General features: G+C 39.8%; 1 protein-coding gene across 1 annotated transcript; it reads right to left on the minus strand.

The window, feature by feature from the left end:
* Window positions 1-9,906: 9,906 nt before the first annotated feature.
* Window positions 9,907-25,258, minus strand: LOC146620679 (glutathione hydrolase 5 proenzyme-like). The gene is made up of 17 exons (XM_085367695.1): window positions 24,224-25,258; window positions 23,973-24,119; window positions 23,292-23,393; window positions 23,008-23,118; window positions 21,421-21,500; window positions 20,146-20,273; window positions 19,964-20,071; window positions 15,035-15,212; window positions 14,487-14,647; window positions 14,159-14,261; window positions 13,145-13,188; window positions 12,901-13,031; window positions 12,262-12,446; window positions 12,070-12,161; window positions 10,416-10,522; window positions 10,131-10,241; window positions 9,907-10,044 (listed from the first exon to the last, which is right to left on the minus strand). Exons 1-17 carry the CDS (start codon window positions 25,256-25,258, stop codon window positions 9,907-9,909), a joined length of 2,961 nt encoding a protein of 986 aa, XP_085223821.1.
* Window positions 25,259-26,640: the final 1,382 nt, after the last annotated feature.

Raw genomic sequence — 26,640 nt, forward strand, 5'->3', positions numbered from 1 at the left:
GAACGACTAACAATTAACTGATATTCAACAAAATGTTGAGGCGAAGTTCATGTGTAATGTTGCCGCATTTCTAATATAAGAGCCCTGTCATTTTAAAAAGTTAAAAAAAGAGAGAGACATTCACAATCCACATGAAACCTAGTGTATCCTGGTGTAATGAGCGGATTTTTACTTTACGCTTTTAGAAATCATTTTTTTGATAAAGTGATCAAAAGTGGCTGCCCGGTGAACAAGTGTCTTCAGTTATCAAAGGAGGAATCCTTTCTGCAGCAAGTCACCACCAAAAACCAGATTTGATATGCTTTTAGCACATTGAATGAAAGGAGAGAGAAGCTGCATTTTACTTGGTTGTACACTATTTAGTTTTAAATTGTGGGTTATTAAAAATACCTTAAATAGCATCTGTGATGTCATGTTAGTTTTTTAGAATATAATAATTGAAAACAAGTCCAGAATTTAATTATGTTGATGTCATTCCAAATTTAAACTGTAGGATTTGAAATGAAACAGATGTCGCCTTATTTTCTTGAAATGCTTTGTTCAGAAAGGGTTTTGTTTTAATATGCTTTTAATCAGTTTGCTGATGTGTGATGGTGTTAAACGAGCACTTCCTTTTGTAAGCGGTCTACATGTAGCTCTGTGAGGACATGATATGGTGGCGTTTAGCCAGATCTCCATCTGTTGAGGCATTTACTTTCATGTCTTGTGCTGTAGGACATAGAAGTAAATGACCAATGGGGTTGTGTATTCCTTCTTTTTCACTACTGCATGTATGTCACCTACATTATATGTTGGTTCTGTATGTGCCTTTTAGTTGTTCCACAATAAGGCAGGTGTGACCTGATGCTATATTTGGGCCTTCATAATGAATAACACTTGAGATTTGTCTTCATATATCTTTGTTGAATCACTTGAGCATGCTGAAAGCCCATTTATTTATTGTTCCAACTTCCAACTACTGTTTGGATTCTAATAAACCTGTGAAACCCATAAATTGTGTCATACTTAAGACTCATTAAGCATTTTTAAGACCTTTTTTAAAGGAATGCAGTTACACTAACCGGTCATTTTCACCCACCACTTGCTAACTTGCCTATATTCCTGCTAAAAGCCTGACAGAGTCCATCTGTTTGTTTTTTGCCTAAGTGCAGTGTAGAGTTTGAGGCAGAGTGAGCATGTCCCATTGCTTTTTGTTTTTGTTATTACTGGCTGCCAAAAACCTGGAGTTTCATGTGCCACTGAAGGTTTTTGGGAACACTTTGTAAAGGGTTTTTTTTTTTTTTTTTTTGTGTTTCATGATTCTTAATATACAGTGGTGTGAAAGTGTTTGTCCCCTTACTGATATTTTTATGTATGTTTGTCACATTTACATATTTCAGATCATTAAACACATTTAGTTTCAGTTTAGCTCAGTGGGTGAGCAGATGACCCAGTCTGACCCAAGGCCCCCCAAAAATAAATAAATCGAAATAACACAAGTGAACCCAAAATGCAGTTTTCAAATGAATGTAATTAACATTAAGGGGACAAATCGAAACCCCTGTGTGCCCCCTAAACTGCAATAACTGGCAATGAGTCTTTTACAGTTCTGTGGAGGAATTTTGGCCACTCCAGTCTTCATTTGGTTTTTGAGCCATTCAGAGGTGGACTTGCTGGTGTGTTTTGGATCATTGTTCTGCTGTAAAAAAACCAAGTGTGGTTCAGCTTGAGGTTACGAACCAGTTGGTTTTCTTTGTTATCTTTGTCTAATATTTACATTTGTTTAATGATCTAAAATGTGGCAAACAAGAAAATCAGGAAGGGCTCAACCACTAACTGCTCAACAGATGCCTTGAAACCTCTTTTTAAACTATAAAATAATATTAAAGTTACAATCTTCTTTTGGCTGCTCTCTTTAAGAATTACTACAGGAAAGGCTTACAAGATGGTAGTGAGACCGGCTAATTTTCACCCCATCTCTAGAATCTTCTATCACACCAACCCTATCCTTTAGGATTGTTTGGACATGTACAACCTTTCTTCTTTAGCTTTGTCTTTAACCCACTCAACCCAAGCCGTTCCTTTGATACTCACTTCTAATCTTGTAACTCCCAAGAACTTCCATCATCTCCAAACTATACCATAGCAGGTCTCACTACCATCTTGTAAGCTTTTCCTTTCTCTCTAGCTGATAGCCTTCTGTCACAAATAACCCCTGACATTCAACTCAACCCAATCCCCACCCTAACTGCACACGTTTACTTCAACTCTTGTGAACTGTTCATTGGATGGTTGACCCCAGTTTTTTTTTTGTCATCCATCTTCAATTACTTTATTGAAGTATATTGGAGATGAATCTTTTTACAGATATTTGACCACTCTTGGGTAGTTTTGAGGCACAGATTTGGAGAGCAGTCCACAACTTTTCAATGCAGCTGAGGTTGGAGCTTTGAAGCCATTGCAGAATCTTAATGTTAAATAAACCAGTTTTGATTTGTGTTTGGGATCATTATTCTGTTGGAACCTCCAGTTGTGTCCAAGTTCTAACTATAGTTACTGATTTGGAGTGAAGTTGAGGAATAACAAGGTAGTCATCCTCCTATCCCATCCACTTTGTGCAATCAGAATCAGAGAAACCTTATTAATCCCAGAGGGTAATTGAGTTGTTATAGCAGCAAATATACAACAAACATCAAGCACTCATTCAAAATGAGTGTGGAAACAGAGTTATGATACGTAAATATTAAGATAAATATAGAGATATAACTATACATATAAATCTAAAAGGACGAGTATGTCTTCAAATATGTCATGGTGTACATGGTGCATTGTGGTGTGATTAATTCTGTTCCACATTTGTGGATCTGACCTAAGTGGATGAATTAAAGAGTGTGATAGCAGTAGACTTGTAGTCAAGAGACCAAGACAATACCAAGACCAGAGGGTATGGAGACCAAGACTCAGACAAAAAAGTCTTTAAACTGCAGCCAGATGCTGCTTCGTTTACGGGTGTCAGCCATATTTATGTATTTTTGCAATGCACAGCCCTCCTCTCTCTCACCCTCTGTTTTTCACATAATGATATTATCCTATATCCTCGCATATAATTGGCCACAATATGAAGGGATTGGAGCATAGCTGAGCCACTGTGTGAGAGCTGAGCAGCCAAAGGAAATTAAGTGAGGAGCCGGCTCTCGCTCAATGGGAGTCTATTCTTCTGATTCACTACAAAGCGCTCTCTAAGCACGGCTCTTAGAGCTGATGCTTTAGCGCACGACACATTATCAAACGTTACGTTGTGTGTCATGGATACTGTTGACTCCATAGGCAGAGCCAGACATTTTATACACCTGGGGCTTAGCCCTAAAGGGTCGTATGCATGTGGGATGGGGGTCAGAAATGACTGTGGCTGTGTTTTGAGTTTTGTTTAAAAAAGAATGACTTCATCTTTTACTGATGGCATGAAGTTGGCTTTAATGTTAGTTGTAAGGTCTTGGGGTTGTTACAGCTTCACCTTGATCACAAACTACACCACCGTCGAACTAAAACATAACATAAAATTCAATGAAATAGTAAGACGAGTGAAATAAAGACATAAAATGATCTATATAACATACAAACATACCTCGCTGGCTGAGCCATGCTTTGAGGCAGAAATGAGCACTTTACAGATACTTTTAAGAAACAACTTTCTCTGAATTAAATTGGCTTCTCTTGCTTCAACTTGCCATGCTCACACATCAACATGGGCGTGCATCTCCCTCAGGTGCACCAGTGGGACCAACATGTAGTACAATAGTTCCTACATGAGAATTTTCACAATAAATTACCTAATGGCATATAAAATATGCATAGTGCAAAACAAAATACATTAACTGAAAGTAAGGCAGTAAAACTAGTTTTTAATTAAGCAACAAGGCAGAACAAAATCAGAGCTGTATCCAGACACGCAGACTAAACCCCAATTCAACCAGACCCAGAACTGATCCTGAATTAAAACAGGACTACAACAGTTCAAAATCAGGACTACTTAGGATTTAACCACGACCGAACCAGAATCAGAACTAGATGATAGCAGCACTAAAATCTTCATAAACTTGCACTATACTTATTTTTTAATTCTACCAAAGTACAATATTTAGATTGAGAAAAATTTATATAATTATTTATCCTTGTTGTGCAAACAAGCCTGCAAAACTTAATAAATATAGAATTTGAAAAGTAACAAATGGTATCTAAAAAGAAACACTAGGTACGAGATACATGTTCTGATGAGTTTTGGCAAACAACCATCTGACCTCACCTGCTCTTATTCCATCTCTCTCTGTTCCTCTCTCTCCCTCTCTGCTCCTCTCTCTCCCTCTTTGTGCTGACAATCATCAAATATACAGTGGAAACCAGATATTTACAAACTCTTCAGATCAAAACACAAACACTTTTTTAATTGTAACATCAAATCAGACTAAATGTTTATTTTTGTTTAGATTGATAAATATAAAAAACATTTGTTAAATTTAAGAGTAAAGAGAGAAACTGTCTGTATTTCTTAATTGTAAATGGCACCAAATTGTATTCAAACTGAGCCACACTTATGGAGCTCCACAGTTCTCTTCCTGGTGTTTTGTTGACATCTCTTGATGTTCCCATGTCACAGAAACAGGCTCTGTGTTTTGCCTTATATGCATCCACAGCTGTGCCACCAGTTTACTCACATGGACTCTACGAACCAATCAGAAGCTTCTTCAGCTCAGAATGGAATCGTCTGCAGTTTTCTTATTAATTAACAATAAACTTAGTGTACATGTACTCCTAAATTTGATGAAAGTGATAAAAATAGAAGCTCTGTCTCTTTTTATTCGGACATTTAACTAATTCGAAAGATATTTCAATATTTATTTATCCAAAACAAAACAAGTTTACTCTAAATTGATGTTGTACAGTAAAAAAACTGTTCTTGTGTTTTCCATAAAGTGTAAATATCTGGTTTCAGCTGTGAATATACTGCTGTGTGTTGAAGTTCCTCTTGTTTTGCATAGAAATATACTGAACAACATACAAAGCATAATATATAAAATAACATCTACCAGAGTTTTTTCTTTGAAAGAAGCTCCTTATGTCCATTGTTGTGTTCATCAGTACATAACTGAAACGCTTTGTTTAGCCGTGGAGGGAAACAACTGAAAATATGAAATAAACACATGTAAGCTGAGACTCTCTAAAGAAACAGCTTTGTTGTTGTTCGGCTTTTCATTTCGCCATTTGTTGATTCATTCGAAGAGCGAGTAACGTAATATGGGTCAAGTGATCAGTTTGATATCAATCTTTCGTGATGCACCGTCATATTTACATTATTTGTACAGTACGAATGATTTGCTTTGGTACCTGGCAGGGGCGATTTTAGCCCATTTTGGGGGGTGCTTCAGCACTGTTTGCATTGACCACTGGTCAGTTCTGCATTTCGGGGCAATGAGTCTTTTGCTGCGTGTGCTCTGATGGTCCATCATGGAGGCGTGCATGGAGTGGGCGGGGTTGTCCATGATACAAAGAAGCTTTTTTAGCATTCTCCTCTCAGACACCTCCTCTAGGTCCAGTCTGACACCCAGGACAGAACCAGCCTTTTTAATCGGTTTGTTCAGCCTGTTGGCATCGGCTGTCTTCACCCCACTGCCCCAGCACACAGCTGCAAAGAACACAACACTCTTTACCACAGAGTGATAAACATGGTCAGCATTTTCCTACAAGCATTAAAGGACCTGAGCCGCCTCAGTAGGAAAAGCCGACTCTGCCCTTTTTTAAAGACAGCATTGGTATTCTTGGTCCAGTCCAGTTTACAGTCCAAGTGTACCCCCAGGTACCGGTAGTCCTCCAGGATCTCTACATCAGCCCCTCTGATGGTGACAGGGGGAGGAGGAGGAGCCTGCTTCCTAAAGTCCATGATCAGTTCCTTTGTCTTTGTGATGTTAAGTTGTAGATGGTTTAGCTCACACCACTCAACAAAGCTGTCCACCACACTCCTGCACTCCTCCTCCTCCTGTCCGTCTGATACAGCCCACAATGGCAGAGTCATCAGAGAGTTTCTGCAGATGGCATGACTGAAACTTGGACCTGAAGTCAGACGTGTAGAGGGTGAAGAGGGAGGGTGATAGGACCGTCCCCTGCGGCGCCCCAGTGCTGCTCAGGATGTTGTCCGAGCAGCAGCCCTTCAGCCGAACATGCTGTGGTCAACTTGTTAAGTAGTCTGTGATGCAAGCTACCAGTGGGGCATCCACCTGCATTTCTGTGAGCTTATTCCCCAGCTGTGATGGTCTGATTGTGTTAAATGCACTAGAGAAGTCAAAGAACATGACCCTCACAGTGCTCCCAACAATGTCCAGGTGAGAATAAGCCTGGTCCAGCAGGTAGATGATGGGGTTGATAAGCAAACTGTAGGGGGTCCAGCCAAGGCTCCACCAGCAGACGCAGATGTCTCAGGATGAGTCTCTCCAGCGTCTTCATGACATGTGAAGTCAGAGCCACTGGCCTGCAGTCACTGGGGGTCGACGGGTTAATCTTTTTAGGGACAGGAACCAGGCAGGATGTCTTCCAGAGTGATGGGACCCTCTGCAGTTTCAGACTCATGTTGAAGATCCGATGCAGAACTCCAGACAGCTGCGAAGCACAGCACCTGAGGGCCCTGGGACTGACACCGTCAGGGCCAGCAGCTTTACTGGAGTGGAGTCTGCCCAATTCTTGATGTCATCTTCTGAAAGGGACAGGGTGAGACAGGCTAAAAATGTTTCTCCAACTGAAAATGCTACGTCCAGATGAACAGAATCAACCTTTTGGGCTATGATTAGTGTAACTTTGCCAGTAACTCTTTAAAGTCAACAGTATACACTCTACTGTGGCTGTAGCTCAGGTGGCAGAGCAGGTCAGCCACTAATCAGAAGGTCGGTGGTTCGATCCCAGGCTGCCTCCTGACTGCATGCCAAATATCCTTGGGCAAGATACTAACCTTGTTTGCCTACTGGTGGTGGTCAGAGGGCCCGGTGGCGCCAGTGTCCGGCAGCCTCGCCTCTGTCAGTGCGCCCCAGCTGTGGCTACAATGTAGCTGCCATCACCAGTGTGTGAATGACTGAATGTAGTGTGAAGCGCTTTGAGGTCCTTAGGGACTAGAAAAGTGCCATTTACACTCCAACACATAAGGATTATTATAGATAGATTCTATTATAATTTAATAGAATCCTTGCCATCCCTCACAAGTGAGCCCCAAATACATCTGTGGGTAACATTACTACATTTACTGTAAAAACCACACAGGTTTACAGTTGGTTTTGAGCTTTATTTTTTGCTCAAAGCGCTCAAAATTTGGATGTGTTTGGTTGACTTCTACATGTTTTTTTACATTTTCTGGGAGTTCCTGTCATCAGGTTTGCTTTACTTACACAGTAGAACAAAGCTAGAAGCTGGAATAGAATTTGGTTTTATTTTTAGTCAATTTAACACTAAATGTGTTTTCCTTCTTTATAAAAAGTTGACATGTATTATATTTTGATGGACTAATTCTGATCAGTTGTAACAGTCCACTTCATGCATGCTGACTCGAATCATCCTCTGCTGAGCGACTTCTGAAACATGAAGAAACCTTTTTAAAATTTATACTGCTGTGAATGTTGTATATCTCGTAACAGTGACATGATGTTTACTGTGAGTGCTGAGCTTTGGTTATAGTAAACCTGCCTTGTGTTGTTTATCAGATATTCACACCAGAAGCATCAGCAAGAATTTTCTTTAAAAGAAAAGAAAAGAAAAAACGAATCTGTTATGAAAACTGTTACGAAATCGATCACCTGAAAATAATGGATGTGTTTTTCTAGCTTTTCTTATCTACAGTACAAATATAGTGTGTATATAGTGAGGATGACATTTTTTTATTGAGATATTTTTATGAGTTTGCAGCTTGGTGTGTCTCTCTCTCTCTGCTTATATGAGTGAATGGAGCTCACCCAGCAGTATCTTGCTTTCTCCAATCTGTAAGCCAGGATTATCAGAGTAGGATATTTATCTATATAATATTGATTTGATTACGCTTCAAATTCAGGTCAGAGAGAGGGTATTGTTTTCTTTTACACATGTGTGTTTAATAAATTAAAGCAGTAATGATTAAATTATTACAAATCACTCCAGTTGATAAAAATGTGAATTCTGGCGCCTGGCAGAACCTTGAAGCCGCAGGTGCGCCACCTGTTGGAACTGGGGTGAAGTGCACCAAAACTTCAGATTTTGTCAGAATTACGTGACCTGTGTGTTTTGAAAGCAATTGTTTTCTATAAGCTTCTGTCATCTCCGCAGAACATAAAGTTTCTGACTCGTGATTTCCAAAAGGCAGCCTGGATGAAATCCAATAATGAAAACTAGGCAGACATTAAACACTGAAGAAAGGACTTTATTGTACACAAAACTGGCAAAATAAAACATTTTCAGTTCAAGTCCGGGTTGTCTATTCCTGTCAATAAAACACATTAAACAACTATAAAAAGAAAAGTGTTGCTTCACAAACTGTTTGTCTGATTAACTTTAACCCTGAGCACATCAGCAGAATTACCCACACTTTATAACAGCAAAACAATAACAGGATGAACTGAGCAAAGAATCTTAATATGCAAACTGAAGAAAAAAACCTAATATTGAAAAGCATTTAAATGTGGTGTATAATATTCAGATAAAAACCTGACCTTTCTGTTTGGCTCGAACAGTCTGTGAGATCTAGTTTTGTTAATGCTGACATGCCTGTAACAGTAACTGCACTGCTGTTGTAGGACTCCAAACTTTTTTGGTTTTGTTTATTTGTTTAAGCTACAAATCAATTGATAGATAACTTAGGGCTGTCCTAAAGTGGACCTTACTTTCTCTCACTTCTGGACAATCCAGTGGGCTAAAATTTACAAAGTAAACATGAATTTGATGAGACTTGAAAATGTGAATTGTAGCTCTTTTTCCAACAATCTTTCATATAACCAAAGATTTCTGCGGTCAGTCTCTTCCTGCTGGCCTGATGCAGGTTGAAGAAACAGACACAGGCTTCACATTTCAACCTGAAAGCGGTGTCCTTGTTTTTATATATTCTATGATAAAAGAATATAATAGATCATATTGACTGTATAAAATCAAGGCCGATATATCAATTTCTCAAAAAAATTCTATCATGCTGTCTTTGCACTATTTTGCATTAAATTTGGGATTTAAATAATATTTTCAACACTCAAGACAGTCGAAGCGGTCTCCAGGGTGAAACAATCGCACAAGTGCTGCTGATTTGCTGAGGAAAAATAGCCATGATAAACCAATCACATGACCAATTTAAGATGACATAGCAACAACCCAAGACAACCCTGAGTCTTCACTTTTGTGTTAAAAGTGTATGTTGTGTTGATAGGCCACGTAAAACTAGAGTCATGATAAAAAAAATATATGTAATGTTTTTTCCTGAATCGTTGTTTATGTTTACTGAGGGAAGAAACAGTAAAAACTGCATTTTCTAAGGCAAACACTCAAAAGCACAAAAATTATAAAAAAACAAGAAACAAAACCATCCTTTCCTATTGGTGTTCTGTAAACAGTTTGAAATAGTTATCAGGTCTTTAAGTTTGACGTCATTAACCGTTTCTGGGTCCCACAGTCAAACGATCACTGTGGCATCACTGAGAGTTACAAACTGTCTAAATTCTTTCATCTTTAATAAGATGATCAGTTTTCTGCTCTACCAGGTGTAACAATTAAGTTTAACTTCCAGGCATCCATGAAAACAGAATTTATTAAATTCAACAGAGTTAGAAGTTAGCAGGAAGTTAGCTCGCTAGCTTCCACTTAAACATAATATGCCATGTCCAGCTCTGCTATCATAACCTTAAAGCCATGCTGTATAACTGACATCACTGACTCTTGGTCTCAGTAACCAGCTGCTTCACCATTTTTCCTTTTATCAGACCATGCAGAGATACAGTTGCCCGCTTTTTCCACAGCGTTAACTGTGTTGTAGAATTTTGCTACTTTATGTCCCAGAGCTTCAAGACCATCAACTACATCCTGCAGGGCAAAGAGGAGAGAGACTCAGATGGAACAAAACCTGTAGAAATTATTAATTTATCATTTAAATACACTGAATAAATTACCTTTTCAAGCTTGGATTCAAGTGTTACTTCACTTTGAGAGTCTACAAGAACAACCAGAGTATCAATTGCCTCCTTAAGACTCTTTCCAAACCAAAGGTGGTTCATGAGCGCCTTGGAGAGAAAAAATAAATCTATGAGGTGAGAATGTGATGATTACAGGATAAATTAGGGTGAAGAATCCTCTTACTGTGATGCAACCTTTAACAGCAAAGACGGGCATCGGTCCACATGAATTTATTTTATTTAATATGTAACGGCACCTTTGTGTGTACCATGCATATGTACCGAGGCCACAGCCGGTGGAATCATTTCAGAACCAGACCCTCCAATCACCAGCGTCTTCGACGGAGACTTCAGCACAGAAGGGGCCATATTGGAGGGAGGCCGCTCGCCTGAGAAATACAACAAAGACCTTGAACGGCGAAACTAGAAAGCAGAAATCAGTCTGTACACACATATTTGAGCATAAATCATTCATACAAATGTTTCATACATAAATCAGTGACTGTATTTTCTTGCAGTATTTTCATACCTGGATTGCGGGGGCAGTGGAGCCTATCCTAGCTATCATAGGGTGAGAGGCAGGTTAAACCCTGGTCAGGTCGCTAGCCTGATGCAGAGCTAACACAGAGAGACACTCAACCATTCACATTCACAACTATGGGCAATTTAGAATCACCAATTAGCCTAACCCTACTAACTGCATGTCTTTGGACTGTGGGAGGAAGCCAGAGTACTCAGAGAGAACTCACACAAACATGGGGAGAACATGCAAGCTCCCCACAGGAGGTGGGATCGAACTCAGGGCCTTCTTGCTATAAGGCAACATCGCGCCACCGTGCTGCCCTATCTATATACAGTATAAATGAATATAAATATCCATATACTGTTAAATCACAACAGCACATTTATATTATAAGGTTAACCCACTTCAGTAGAGACAAAACTGAACAATAAGACGAGCCCCTTGTGAGCAGGTACTTAATGACAGTGTGAAGGAAAAACTCACTTTTAACAGCAAGAAACCTCCAACAGCACCAGGCTCACAGAGGGGCAGTCACCAGCTGAAGAGTGAGGTGAGGAAGACAGGACAGATTTAGAGAGCTCGTGTAATTTGTGTTTATAGAAGTTCACTCAGAGCTCAACTGTGCCTGTTTTTGAACATTCAAAACATTTCAGTAGGCTATGGCATTAAATGGAAAATGGCATTTTAATCCAAATTTACATGATGTGCTTCAGTTTGGCAGTTTTGTTGATTGTTTTCATCAATTGTCAGATGACAAGGTGTCACCATGAATTATGAAATGCAATTTTCTGCGCTCATTTCCTCAATGGTGCTTTTGTTTGGTACTCTTAGATTAATAATTCATGGTGTGCAGTTTCCTGAGGTGTTGTTGTTTTTCTTTCAAATTTCTTATATTTACCCCCCAACATGCTAACATGTACAAACATGCATATTTATAAAGTATATGTTATATTAACCAGCGGTGCCCAACCCCCGGGCCTTGGACCGGTCCGTGAGTCGTTTGGTACCGGGCCGCGAGAGTTGAGGCTCAGGTGTGAAATGTATAGTTTTCAGGGTTTTTATCGGTTGTCAGCGTTATTTTGTTATTGTTTTTACCGTTAACTCGGTTTTCCTGGGTCTTTTCACGTGTGTTATGAATAAATCTTCTTTTTTTCGGTACCGGTACTAGTTTTATTTTGTTGTATTTATCCGCGACACCTTAAAGGCCGGTCCATGAAAATATTGTCGGGCATAAACCGGTTCGTGGCGCAAAAAAGGTTGGAGACCGCTGATATTAACCATGCTAAACACGTTAGTTGAAGTAAAGATGAAGATGAAGTACAACTGCGAATTAGCACTATACAAATCAGAACTGAGGTCCAGAATATTTGTTAATAAATATTAAATTCAGAAGGAATCCTGCTGATCCCTTACCATGAAAGATGTTATGAGCTCGACCACAAAAGTCATTTAGATGGTTGTTGAGGATGATTCCAGTGCTTGAAGAGAGGACATTGGACCCAAATCTGTAAAGAGTAAACATTAAATGAACTAGGTCTAAACCCTGTGACACTGTGTTGTGTCAGCTGGTTTCTAACAGTGAAACAGAATGATGCAGGTACTGACTCATCGTTGATGCTGCTGGTGACAGACACAGCAGATCCATCTTCAGCCAGCACAGATACATGTGTGGTGCCGATGCTGTCCAGATATGAGTTTTTGCCGTAATACTGGGGATCGTGAGTCTTGTCGCTGCTGATCAAGCTCCGTATGTGGTTGGCAAAGCTATCCTCTGTCAAATTCTTTGCCATCTGTGTGAAATACAGAGAATTAAGACCCATAATTAAATAAGCACATTACAGAAAATACATTGATATCAAGAAAATTAACAATTTACAGCCAAATATTAACAGAATTTTGATCATTGATGCATCACTGATGCTGCTGGTGACAGACACAGCAGAAGCATCTTCAACCAGCGACTTGCAAAGTCGCAAGCTCACCCCAGCAAATTAACCCAAAGTCCGACTGTGCAATGCTCAGAGATATTACAAAAAACTTCAGACCTCAACTCATTATCAATGTGCATAAACCGACTGTGGTGGGATGTGGTTTGTGGATGAGCTGCAGGCGGGGTGGAGCACAGGGTTCAGGCAGAGCAGAGGCTGATGTGGTGTTGCTACATTTACTCGTTTAGTCACTTAAATATAATCATACTATATGCAACAAAGCAGGTGCAAATCTGTAGGATTTTCAGATACTTACTTTATCCGAGCTGAAGTTTGGATCTCTGATATGTTTCTTTAATCCATTGGCAAATTTTAAAGCTTCAATATAACGGTGATAAAACAAAATCTTTTCATCAGTCATGTTAGGTTCTGATTCCATTTTGTATCCTGAAAATATAAATAATTGTTTGTTTTTTATTTAAAACATCCATTTCTAGTGTATCACATTTGTAAAGATTGATAAGGATCATCTCCACATGCTAGAAGCAACAATCAGGAACCTTTCATGGTGTTGAGGATGAAGCTGAGGATGGCTCCTCCTGAATAGAATAGAATAGAATAGAATTCAACTTTATTGTCATTGCACATGCACAGGTACAGGGCAACGAAATGCAGTTTGCATCCATCCAGAAGTGCTTTAGTGATATAGATATATTACAATATATATTAGCAATAATATAGATATGTGAGTATATTACAGAAATGGGTCTATTATGGTATGTTATAATGTACACGGTATGAAGTATGTTGTGAATATTCTATAACTATAAGTATGTACAGGCTGTAGTGAGTACAAGCTATGTACAGGCTATGAACAGGATATAAATATGAAAAACTATACAGAATATGAAATAAATAACTTTACAGAATCCGAGATATACAGCTATACAGAAATGGGAACTATGCAAGTTGTAAACAGTTGTAGGATTAAAGATTATCGAATGTACAGAATGATTATTTACACAGAGCTATACAGTAGTGCAGTTAAGATAAGTGAGGGTGTAGATAGTTTCTACAGAGGCTATATAAAGTGCTAGTGGTTGTGAGTGGTGGTTCAGTCCATGTTATTATTGTGTTTGAGGGTACAGTTGTCCATTGTGGGTGTGTGTATGTTCAGTCCATGAGTTTAACGTGGGTCAGATGTCAGGAGGCAGAGTTCAGGAGTCTGACAGCTGTGGGGAAGAAGCTGTTCCGGTACCTGGTGGTCTTAGTCCGGAGGCTCCTGTGGCGCCTCCCAGAGGGCAGGAGGGTGAAGAGTCCATGTGATGGGTGACTGGGGTCTTTGATGATTTTCCCAGCCCTTTTCAGACACCGCTTCCTGTAGATGTCTTTTATGGCAGGAAGTGGTGCTCCGGCGATGCGCTGGGCAGTTTTCACGACCCTCTGCAACGCCTTCCGGTCCGAGGCAGAGCAGTTCCCGTACCAGACTGTTATACAGTTGGTCAGGATGCTCTCGATGGTGCAGCGATAGAAGTTCACCAGGGTGTCTGAGGACAGGTGGAGGCGGAGGCGGAGGAGGCGGAGGGAAGTACATCCGGTACTCTCCCAGAGAAATATTCCACGCATCAGTCACATTAGCTTGATACGATGCCAAGTCCTCCAGTGTGAGTGTTCCTCCTGAGCAAAAACATTAAAACAAATGATTTTGTTGAGCAAAAATGAACACAACGCATTTCATAATCAAGACTTTGAATGGATCCAGACAGATCAGAGTGTAGCACACAGTGATCATGGTAGATTTTTACAGAACGAATCGATTTGTTAATTTGTAATTAGATCATTGTGCCTGGCAAACAGAAAATGTTCAGAAAAGAGAGCAGGATGAATCCCGTCTGATAATACCTGCTTTCTGTATGTCACTGATTAAATTCTTTGCTATTGTTCCGTTGTAAAACACATCTGGTCCCTCGTTTGCGATCGTCTCCAAAGTGTCAGCCAGTTTCTCAAATTTCACAGTATCCCCGGTCTTAAGCAGGTTCCCATTTTTATCTAAATATAACTCCCTAAAACACAAAGACAGTGAAATAATAATAATAATGGATTGCATTTATATAGCACTTTTCGGGGCCCTCAAAGCGCTTTACAACACCACTATTCATTCACTCTCACATTCACACACTGGTGATGGCAGCTACATTGTAGCCACAGCCGCCCTGGGGCAGACTGACAGAGGCGAGGCTGCCGGACACTGGCGTCATCGGCCCCTCTGGCCAACACCAGTAGGCGACGGGTGAAGTGTCTTACCCAAGGACACAACGACCGAGACTGTCCGAGCTGGGGCTCGAACCGGCAACCTTCCGGTTACAAGACGAACTGCCAACTCTTTGAGCCACGATCGCCTAAAACATTCATTTGTATTTTTGAAATCACATTGTTGGTGTATTTCATACCGTAGTGACGTGTTGCCAATGCGTGGGATGTGTTGACCTTGGTAGTAAGGAATAGGGAATCCTCCTCTGGCTAATTTGATGGTCGGCTGAAAGAGGTCGGCCCACGGCAACTTCCCATAAAGCCGGTGTGCCGCTTCATAACCTCGAATTTCCCCAGGAACCCCAATCCATCTGCTATCTGGTTAGACAGATAATGGGTAGTCAGGGCTGGAAAGTCACACATACATTTACTCGTGTTTTGAGTAAACTGTAAGGTCCTGACCTTTAATGGTCTGAGATGACATTTGTTATAATTTGGTGCTTTGTAAATAATCTATTCTATTCTGCTCCATTTCAGAGGGAAACACTGTAATTTTTAAATGTGTGTCTGTTTGTAACTGATTGTGTTAGAGATAACATTTTGCATCCTACACTTACTTTTAGTTTATTTCACTACATTTACATATTTACACTATTTCTGGCCTAAAGAAGCATTTAGCATCTTATACTTACTTTTCTTACTGTTTATGCAGTCTGTGTGCAGGAGTGTAGCACAGAACTCTGGACCCTATAAATAAATGGTGTCTGGAGCCCCCTTTCTTTTCTTGATCCATTTACCTCACACATATTTTAATTTCTATTTTCTTTATTTATTTATTTTATGTCCGCCACAAGTGAACTGCTATAATAAATACTCCTCGTATTGCTGTCCATCCCATAGGTCAAAGTCAACACACTATAGACAATCAGGAAGTAATGCAGGAAGGTCTTTTGTACTCTGCTGACAGCAACATAAGGGACAGGGACATGTGCATCCACAGCAGCCTGTGTCTCTGGCCTCACAAGATCTCACAAGATTTCCAGCTTAACCTCCATAGACAGATAATCTGCCACAGAACGAGTGAAGATTAGCCAAATTAGAAACAATGACTGATAAAGATGGACTTGTGAGGAAAGTTAAGATTTGTCCTGGGGACCAGAAAATGGGAAAGATGGACAGCATCCTGGCAAGCTGTCTACACAAATCAGAAAGTTCCCCAACCAGAAGTCCTGGATCAACGGTCAGGTACGACACATGCTGCGTACTCGCTCTCTTGCATTCAGATCAGGCAATGAGATGGAGTACAAAGCTGTGAAGTACACACTGAGGAAAGCCATTACAGCAGCTAAGAGGCAGTACTTCTATTCTTCTGCTGACCCCAGGCGGATGTGGCAAGGCACATCACAGAATATAGGGCCACCACCAACACCATCAGCTCCGCAGGTGGTCTGCTGGAGGATCTCAACCCGCTTTACACCTGCTTTGAGACCCCCCAGACCTCCCAGATCCTCCACACCTCCCATATCTCCCAGAACCTCTAGACCTCCAAGACCTTCCAGAACCCCCAGATTACCCGACCCTCTCCCCCGCCAGCGGTCTCAATAGACCAAGTGCACAAGGTCCTGAGGAAGATCAACCACCGCAAGGCAGCAGGACCAGACAACATCCCTGGACGGGCCCTTAGAGCATGTGCTAACGAGCTGGCTGATGTTCTCACCTCCATCTTTAACCTTTCCCTCAGTCGGAGCATAGTTCCCACATGCTTCAAGACCACAACTATCATCCATCTCCCCAAGAAAAGCCCAGCCACCTGCCTAAATGACTACAGACCAGTTGCACTCACTCCAATCATTGCAAAGTGTTTTGAGAGAGTGGTGCTGGCCTACATTAAATGGTAAATGACCTGTATTTGTATAGCGCTTTTCTAGTCCCTAAGGACCCCAAAGCGCTTTACACAACCAGTCATCCACCCATTCACACACTGGTGATGGCAGCTACATTGTAGCCACAGCCACCCTGGGGCGCACTGACAGAGGCGAGGCTGCCGGACACTGGCGCCCTCTGACCACCACCAGTAGGGTGAAGTGTCTTGCCCAAGGACACATTAAGAGCAATATTCCAGACACTCTGGACCCCCTGCAGTATGCCTACCGGCCCAACAGGTCCACGTCAGACGCCATCGCTGCTGCCCTTCACTATTCACTCTCCCACCTGGAAAATAATGACTCCTACATCAGGGTACTCTTTGCTGACTGTAGCTCCGCCTTCAACACAGTCATCCCTCACAAACTCATCCACAAACTGTCTACACTCGGCCTGCACCCCACCCTCTGTGACTGGCTACAGAACTTTTTCACTGGCAGGCCTCTGTCAGGATCGGCAACAGGACTTCAGTCAGCATTACCACAAACACTGGCGTCCCACAAGTTTGCGTCCTCAGCCCCACCCTCTACACCCTGTACACCCACGACTGTGTCGCCTCCAACAAAGACAACATCATTTTGAAGTTCACAGATGACACTGCAGTGATCGGTCGCATCACTGGAGGGGACGAAGCGGCTTATAGGAGAGAGGTGGCCGGTCTGGTGTCATGGTGTGAGGACAATAACCTCACCCTCAACACTGATAAAACAAAGCAGATGAGCAGCTTTAGGTACCTGGGCATTCACATCAGTGAAGACCTCACCTGGACACTGAACACCACACAGCTGGTCAAGAAGCCTCCTGAGGAGGCTGAGGAAATTTGGGATGTTAGCCAAGATCCTCAGCAGCTTCTATAGCTGCACCGTGGAGAGCACACTGACCAGCTGCATCACTGCATGGTACGGCAGCACTACTGCTATGGACCACAAGCGCCTGCAGAGAGTGATAACAACTGCGGAGAAGATCACCAGGACCCCGCTGCCCTCTCTGCAGAGCATCTACCATCGCAGAGTCCAGAGGAGAGCTGCCTCCATCCTTAGAGACCCCACACACCCTCAACATGGACTGTTCACACTTCTGCCCTCGAGACGAAGGTTTAGGAGTGTGAAATCCAGAACATCTCGACTCACTAACTCCTTCTTCCACTGCTGTCGGACACCTGAACAGCTGACCTACCTCAACTGCAATTTGCATATAAGGACAATTTGCACACTAAGTTCATTTTGCACATAGAAATGCTATTCCTTCTGTACACATGAAAATAAACACTTTCTTGAATCTTTGAATCCAAAAATTTGTAGTATTGCACAGACTAAATTCTAAAGTATGTAAAGAGCTGTGTGGTTACGGGTTATTTTGAGTTTAGAAATCATTAATTTTATATTTCTCTTTGTTGTTAAAACACACACACATAATTTGGTGGAAATGTAAAATAATAGGACACTTGAGGACACTATTGAGGCCGTGCCACAGTCAACTTTCATTGTGCTCTGGGCTGCAATTGCTTATTAACCCTTTTTTTGTCTTTTAACAAATGTATTTAATAAAGGCATTTTAATACTGGAACCAATTTGCCTCAGCAATGTCTCTTCAAGCCTATGTAATTCTTTTGTTTAGTCTGAAAACACACTCTCTTTATATTTCCTAGGGTTGAAATTCCCCTAGGTGGCGCTGTTGCATTTTAATCATAACACCCCCTGACCACCTCGCCACAACAGTAAGCATGTACTTAGTTTTTCATGGTTCAGTGTGCCATCCACAAATTTAAATTCTCTATCATGCAAAAAAGAAAGTCATACATGAACATGATCCAGAAATGCAGCTGTCTTCTCTGGGCTAAAGCTCACTTAAAAAGGACTGAGGCAAAGTGGAGAACTGTTCTAATGTCTGACAAATCTTTTTGTTTGTTTGTTTGTTTGTTTGTTTGTTTGTTTGTTTGTTTGTTTGTTTGTTTGTTTGTTTGTTTGTTTGTTTGTTTGTTTGTTTGTTTGTTTGTTTGTTTGTTAGAAAATGTGGATCCTGCATCCTCTGGGCTAAACAGTAAAGGGCTTTAACAAGTGCTGCTGTTTTTGCAGCTTGTTATCACCACTCAATTCAAAACATTTGAAGGTGATTACATTACTGCCTATGGAATTGGCTGCTTGCACATCTGGCAATGCACCATCAGTGCTGAAAGGTGTACACAGGTCTTAGAACAACTTACGCTCCCATCGAGTTGACATCAGCAAGACCGCGCATACTGTATCTATTACAATAGCATGGTTTCACAGTAGAAGTACCTGGGTGTTAAAATGACCTGCCTGCAGTTCAAACCTTTGACCAAGAAAAAAAAAACACATCGGATGCACCATGAAATGAAAGATATGACAAAAAGGACCCAGGACTTTCTTTGTGTCCAGTCCGTCTCTGTCTCATCTGAGGGTCCTGTCTTTAGTGTTTTGTTCTTTTGTCCAACTGTTTTGTCCCAGTTTGTCCCACTTTCATAAACAGGAAACTCAAGCCTGCTTTAATGTTAGCTTATAACCAGCTGTTGTTGTTTAGCTGGTTTTTCGTTGACTGCCTGGAGTTGGAAGCGCTCCATGTCTAATCTGCTTACAGTAATTAAATAATAATGGTTATGCATTCCTTAGTGTGTTAGAGCCCTGACTTTATTTCAGGAGATGAGGTTAGAGGTGAGGAGGCGGATACCTGTCATGCTGTCTCTTTCCTTCGCTTCTTTGGTGACAAGAGCCCTATCCCAGATGATAAAAAGTAGGTATGATCCTTCACATCTTGAGTTTGTCTTACAGACTAAGGTGCAGAATGTAAAAAATACCTCTGCAAATAACTGGCTACACCTTTAGAACTTTTGTGTTACATCTTGTGCATAATTTGGAAAAAGACCTGTTAAGACCTGTTTGGAGAAAGAAACTACTTCAATCTCTCTGGTTGCTTCTGAAACTAAGGAGCATGTGTTTCATGGTTTTAATTTATGCTAGATTATTCTGATAGTGTCATATACGACACCGACTCATTGTCTTGAATAACTGCCGACAGCCAAACCCTCTGTAGTGGTTTGCTTTATCTCTTTTTTTCTTTTCTTTTTTATTATCCCAGTTTCTCTTTCTTGAGGAATGAGGAATGAGGCTGTGTCATAAAGGTGAGTCCAAGAGCAGATTAGACTAAACCATTATAAATATTAGCATTATGGCAGAAAAACAACCCACCTTCCAGCCACTCCATGGTCCACTCTGTGGTTTTACGACACAACTTAAGCAGGTCAGAGTTCACATTTCTGGGGACAGTCTCTCTGGAGTTGATGATTTTCACTTTACCTTTGAAAAGATGACATATTATTATGTTATTCCCCAGCGGGGTTGAGCTAAGAGGAGCGAGGGTGTCTTGTTACCAGAGCTGTCCATCACAGTGAATATGACCCCGCCTCCGATGCCCGCGCACTGTGGGTTGATGATGGAGGTGCACAACAGCGCAGCAATGGCAGCATCTACTGCAGAGCCGCCTTTCTGAAGAATGTTCCTGAAACAGTTCAGAGAAATAGATCAGGCTGAAGTTCATGTCCCGCTCCCGGCTATTCGCGGGGATAAACCATTATTGCAGTCACTTTTAAAACAAAGTATCCAACTGCATAAAAGTACCACTGAACATCTGGTTCCAGGAACTTAGAAAGAAAATGTTTGAAAGTGATGCAAGAATACTACGCTTGCGAGCATATGACACAGAAATCAGCCCTGTTAAAACTGATAGTAGGTTTAAATATTGGTGCAACTTTGGCATTTCCGCATATTGGAAAGCATCATCTGAAAAAGGCCTGGTTACCTTTCAACAAATGTCAGACAGTTAAAACCTGGAGAGGGGTTACTTCTTTAAATGTCTCCAATTAAGACCTCACTGTAATACAGATATTGTGTCCAAGGAGAGGGAATAAATCTATCTGAAGAAGATTGGTCAAGATTGGTTTTTGGTTTGATATATATATATATATATCAAACCAAAAACCTTCCAGTTAGTAGGTGACCCGCTCTACCTGAGCTACAGCCACCCCCATCTCTTTAAACATTTCTTTTCATGTTTGCTTGAAATAAAATATCACTGTTGGTACTGCAGCTTACTGCAACCTAAGTATGCGTTTAAATTTAATGCTTAGGAGAGGCAAAGGGTGATATCCACATGTTGGACCATCTATTACGTGCTTTACCGTGATACTGGAATATTATTCCCCTCTATGTTGTCATTACAGACGATGTCAGTAACAATAGTAATTTGTCACTTAGGAACGAAACAGATCTTAGGTCCGGATCTTTGAAGTGAATGATGGGATCCGAGGCATGATATTTTTAATCTCTATACTGTACTGTCTGTTGACAATACACACCACATCTGTAAGAATCATAGTTTCTACGTAATACGGCTTTTTCTCCGTTTTGACCAATAAATCATTTAGTAGGGAAATGGCATGAAGATTTTATACAGATCACACCGAATTTTGACTTTTATTTTTAAAAAAAAAAGGGGGGGGGGGACATAACCGCACACTTCCATGATGAGACGCTGTCATGCAGTTTTCAAAGACGTTTTAGCGCTAAAGTTTGCATTTGGAACAGTGCATAATTTTATGTGTAATGCGAAAAACGAAAATGTGTCCGAAGTTTAAAATGTTACTCACCGTCCAATCTCTGAACAATTCCAGGAGTCTGCGGCCACAGCAGCTTTTGAGAAAGGGCAATTAGCACTGGTGTCCTTACACTGTAAAAACTGTGACTAGAGGTTACTTAAAAAAGTTATGGCAACAAAGTGACACTTGAAATAATTAAGTAGATTTTAATTTCAAAAGATTTATGTAAAATGTAGAGAAAATGTTAATTAAATTCAAATAGAAAACAAAAGTAGATATTAATAGAATTAAACTGTAAATGTGTTGGATTTAGGGTCAAAATCTCAAACTGAAGGTTGAAATTGCCCAACTTTACCAAAAAAAATAATTGATATGAAATAAGTCTCTGAGAAAAATTACTTTGAATTTACTAACTATCTGGCAAATGTTTAGTAAAAACTTCCTAAAATATCCATTACAAAGAAATGAAATCTTATTGTTTTTTCAGTAAAACTCAAATTGGATTCAATAATTTTCCAAATAAACCTTAAAAATAATGACTGAATAATAAGAGAAAATGAAATGAATTTAACTTATTTTCTGAGTAAAATGAATCAATTTCACAAAGAAAACATCAACACAGTAATTTGTTTTATTGTGGAAAATAAAACACAGTAATTTATAATATAACATTTTTCTGCTCGTATACACTGAATTCTCATCAACAATCTCCTGATCTCCTAAATACATTCCTCTGCTGTAAATTTGTTTTAGTGTCATAAACAGTTTATCACACAGCTTTGTGTACAGAGCAACAGCAACATAAACTGCATGAATGTAAACCAGTTTTGTAAAAAAGAAATTAATCTTTAGATTAGACTGTAATATCAACATGAACCTGAAATTTGAATATCCTTTACCGTTTCCTTTATCTCTGTTACTTATTTATGATTGACTAACAAAAACTTTAGTTAGTCAATCTTTTGTTAAATTGAATCACTCAATATAACTGTAGAACAAAGGTTTTTTAACTCATGTACATGGAATATCAATAATGTAAATCAACCTTTTATCCCAATTTGGATGTTTAACCTGAGAAAATCTAAGACACATGTAAGAGGAAGTAACATTTCTACAGCTACAGGACTGCACTTCTGTTAAATTTTAAAGTTGTTTTAAACTAATGTTTTATAGTAACATACACTATAAACAAAGAAAAGCTTCACTAGTGATTCCTCCAATTTGTTGCCTTTCAAACAGAATATTCCTAAGAAACTTGTAGGTAATAAAAAACAAACATTAAAATGAAGAGCACAAATACAGCCTGACACATTGCAGGTCATTTGGGTAAGACATGAATAAGTTGAAATTATTTTGAAAACTGAAAAGATAGCTGCATCTAACAAAGACAAACCAAAGGTTTTCAGTGAGCTTATTTCCCTTTCATTCTTTCAGAGTCCTCACTTAAGCCAATAACTTGTTCTTGAGGCTGTTCACTTTTGGTGAGAGCTTAGCACAATCCAGTTCAAGGAAAGTTTTCTGGAATACTTCCAAGGTGTATTTTAGCTCTTTGGGATAGGCAAGATTGACTGCATATGTCAATTCAACCAGCATTGCGCATGCTCTTGGAAAATTGCCCAGAGCAGGCATAACTCTCACACCCTCCAGCACAATGCCAATGTCATCCTCCTCAGATCCAACAGCCTTGATTTTGTAGATTTTCATCCTCTGTTCAGAAAGATCTTGTGACACACCATCCTCATCAGCATCCTGAAACAACAAACACATGAGTTTTCTGACTGTAGTTGCACACATGAAATATTTCCTGGACACATCCTGTAGCTGAATGACAAATAGAACATGATAATGCCTCAAATTATTTGAAACTTGACAAACACATATGAATAACAAAAACAGAATAATGTTTCTACTTCAACACTTACACTGTACTCTTTGATCAGTTGATCAATGGACTCCCCAAGGTACACCATCAAGCACCGAATAACCAGATTTCTGGTTATGTCATTGCTAGGATTGCTTGGTGACTGAAAATGAGCAAGAATTCCAAAAATTACCATCAGATAAGTGACCATTTATTAAGACAAAACTGTGAGAATTGGCAGTATTAAAAAAAACTGTTAAATATCAAATTATCATCACATGGAACATTATGTGCGATAATTAGCTGATGTTAATGCACATGCCTGGGTGCTGACAGTCAACACAAAGGTATTGTCAACATGCTTGTAAGCTTCAATCTTTAAATGTGTCGTTTTAGTAAATTACATTAATTTATTCTTTTAGTTTTTTATCTAATTTAGTTTATGTTCGTCAGAAAGGGTTTTTCCTTCTTGGGACAAAACAAAAACCCAGCAATACCTGTACTTGTGTTTTTTTGTTTGTTTTTTGTTTGTTTGTTTTTACTAAGAATAGACATGTATTTAAAATACAATTAAAACATGAAACCCATAATTGTGTTGTTAATTATATCAGTGACGTCCTGGCGTCCTCTTGCACTGACAAAAACATGCAAACAAATTAGTGGAGCTGTGCACCATGCAAATGAAATTTGACAAAAAAATTCTTTAAATAAAATTCCAAGCTGAAATGTCTGTGGAAAATACCTTGGCTATGATAGCCTGCAACTTCAATCCCATGGCTCCCCCCTTGGAATGGAAAAGGGCCAACAGTTTGGGAGTGTACTCATCCAGCATGGACATGAATTTGGGTTCAAGGTGTACCAGGGTGATCCTGTAGAACTCATCCTGCAGCTGAACGACAAAAAAAAACATGATGCGGCCTCAAATTATTTGAAGTTTGAAAGATTACATTAAAAAAAACCCAAAAGCCTACCCAAAATGAATTTGGAACTCACATGAGATGCCTCAAACAAAGCTGGCCATCTGGCTTTGATGTCTTCAATGCTGGGGGACAGGTTGACAATTTCATGTCGTCTATGTGCAAATGTTTTAGCCATTTTTTCTTTTATCACTTTGTTGTTGTCTCTTTTCTTGACTTCAGTAAGCAACTGAATTCTCTCTTCTTCTTGACTGTCCTCATCTTCACCTGCTGGATATGGCGGAAGGTAATTTACCTCTGCTTTCCGAGGCTTTTTCACTTTATTTGCAGACTTCTGGTCACCTGGACTCTTGTGTTTCATGGCATTGCATGTCAACTCAGGAACACCAAACCCTCTAAGTTTTGTACGATAATTGGCCATCTTGTATTTGATGCTTTGTTGCCAACCATAATAACCTGAGAAAGAGCCAGGTTCCTTGAGACAAGGGTATTTTGTCACAAGTGCCTCAGCAACATAACTAACCTGTGCACTTGAAGGATAGGCCGTAAATGTAAATATAGTTTCAGCCAACTTCTCAAGAATATCAGTCTTTACTTTGGAGGTGGGCAGAAGATTTCCATTCTTTTTATACTCCTCAGTGGCTCTTTCCAGGTACATCTCAGTTTCATATGCAAACTGTGGAATGGGAAACTGTTTCGGCCAGGGCTCACAACGTTCTGTGGTCTTCTGCCTTTTGAGAATAATGGTGTCCTGAGAAGAAGTAGTTGCAGCAGAGTCTGCATTGGATACAACTGACTCAGCATATGAGGAGTCATAGTCAGACAGTTGGCCAGAGGGGCCGCCAAAACTGTCATCAACCGGAGTCAAGCTTAGCATGACTGGGGTGATGCCAACAACCTTCACAGTGTCTTTGTCTTTTATCTGGTCAGCTCTGTGAAGAGTGAAGTAGTCCTGGAATTCTGGGTCAAAATACTGAAGACTGAAGTCATTTGAAATCCCAAAAGTATCCTTCACAACACTCTGCAGCTCCTCCAATGTTGGTGGGATCCCTGATGGAAGAACCAACTTCTCGATTTGGTCATCAATAATTACACGAAGCTTTGCCTCCATCTTGTTCAACCTAGAATAAAATGTAAATGGGCAGAGTTAAATTTCCCTTCAATTAAATAAAATTAGTTATTACTTTTCATTTATACAATAGTTGAGATATAAAACTATAAAACAAAAAGCACACTTCAACACACCAAATGTTGCAAATAACAAATACTTGGGAGATGTACATGTTATCAAGTTTTTGTTGTTGTCGTTTTGTTTTTTGTTGTTTGTTTGTTTGTTGAAAAAGATTTGCATATCTTACACTGCCATCCCATTTGCCAGGTCCTAAAGTGATGGAAAAATATATATCTAAGAATCTAAATAGTTTTTCATGACAAATGTAAGAGCATGGGTATCTATACACATTTGATGTTGAGATTATAGAGAAGAAGAAAAAAATCCTACAAATAATAAGCAATTATTTTCTACTTATTGTTTTTACAAAAACAAACAAGTTAGATTAAGTGGGGTCAACTTGGTAATTTTATGCCGCTTCAATTTCAAAACCATTAGTTTAATTTAATATAACATGTTATCACAACTTACTTTATAATGCACAGTCTACATGCTGATCAGGTGAATTTAAGTTGAGGGATCTTCCATTACCTGAAAGGAAAGCAACATTATCATTAATAGCAGTCTCCAAAATAAAAAATTTACACAAACACACGCAGTCATTCCAATAGATTAACACATTTCAAAACATATAAGGACGTTTACTGTTATTTTCTAATAATGATTCTACAAATTTTCTGGTGAGATATTTACTCTTAACAGTAAATATAAACTCACTGACACTGACTTAACGCCTCTAAACGAACACAAACCTTTAGAGCACTTTTGCAAATATGCGATGTCTTGATAAACCGAGCAGGTATTTGAAGTTTACACAGCACCTCGCATGAAAATATCTTAAAAGTTTGTCCAAATTCATGGGCTGCTTCCTCCTGAGGACCCGGCCTTCGCGGTCTACGTGGGCCGGGTCCCCAGAAGGTCGGGTAGGCTGGAAGTAAACGGCTGGGGAAATTGGACGGTCTAGCCTTCTGATTAGCGTCACCGCTGTCTCGGTGGAGTTTAATAAACTCAGCCGTCTGCTCCTTGCTATCTAAAATATAACAGGACGCTGGAGTAAATTCTCGACCGTCTCACACTTTTGTTTAATCAGTTTTCTGTTTGACGTTTATTCAGCTGTGTGAAAATCCCGGAGGATTAATAAAGTTTTGTTTTATCTAATCTAATCTAATAACTTTAATCTCAGCCAAACCGATTTACTCACGAACAAATAAAACACCGAAAAAACCAAACAATAACATTTTTAGGTTGTCTAAGTGACTTATACATTACGTTTAAACTGAGTAGCGAAACCCCGCGGTGATCTGAAAATGATGTGCCGGGAA

This window comes from Diplotaxodon limnothrissa, linkage group LG12 (genome assembly GCF_057381915.1).
Source record: "Diplotaxodon limnothrissa isolate DT_005_m linkage group LG12, D_limnothrissa_male_GT1.1, whole genome shotgun sequence".
NCBI classification, from domain to species: Eukaryota; Metazoa; Chordata; class Actinopteri; order Cichliformes; family Cichlidae; genus Diplotaxodon; species Diplotaxodon limnothrissa.

Excerpts from the sequence above, each read along its gene's own strand:
- LOC146620679 (XM_085367695.1), bottom strand. The coding sequence starts at position 25,258 with ATGGAGGCAAAGCTTCGTGTAATTATTGATGACCAAATCGAGAAGTTG. Across the intron at positions 15,213-19,963 it reads GACCATGGAGTGGCTGGAAG|ATAGCAGATGGATTGGGGTT; the intron begins GTGGGTTGTTTT and ends CTGTCTAACCAG. Across the intron at positions 13,189-14,158 it reads ATGTACTTCCCTCCGCCTCC|TTCAGGAGGAGCCATCCTCA; the intron begins TCCGCCTCCGCC and ends TATTCTATTCTA.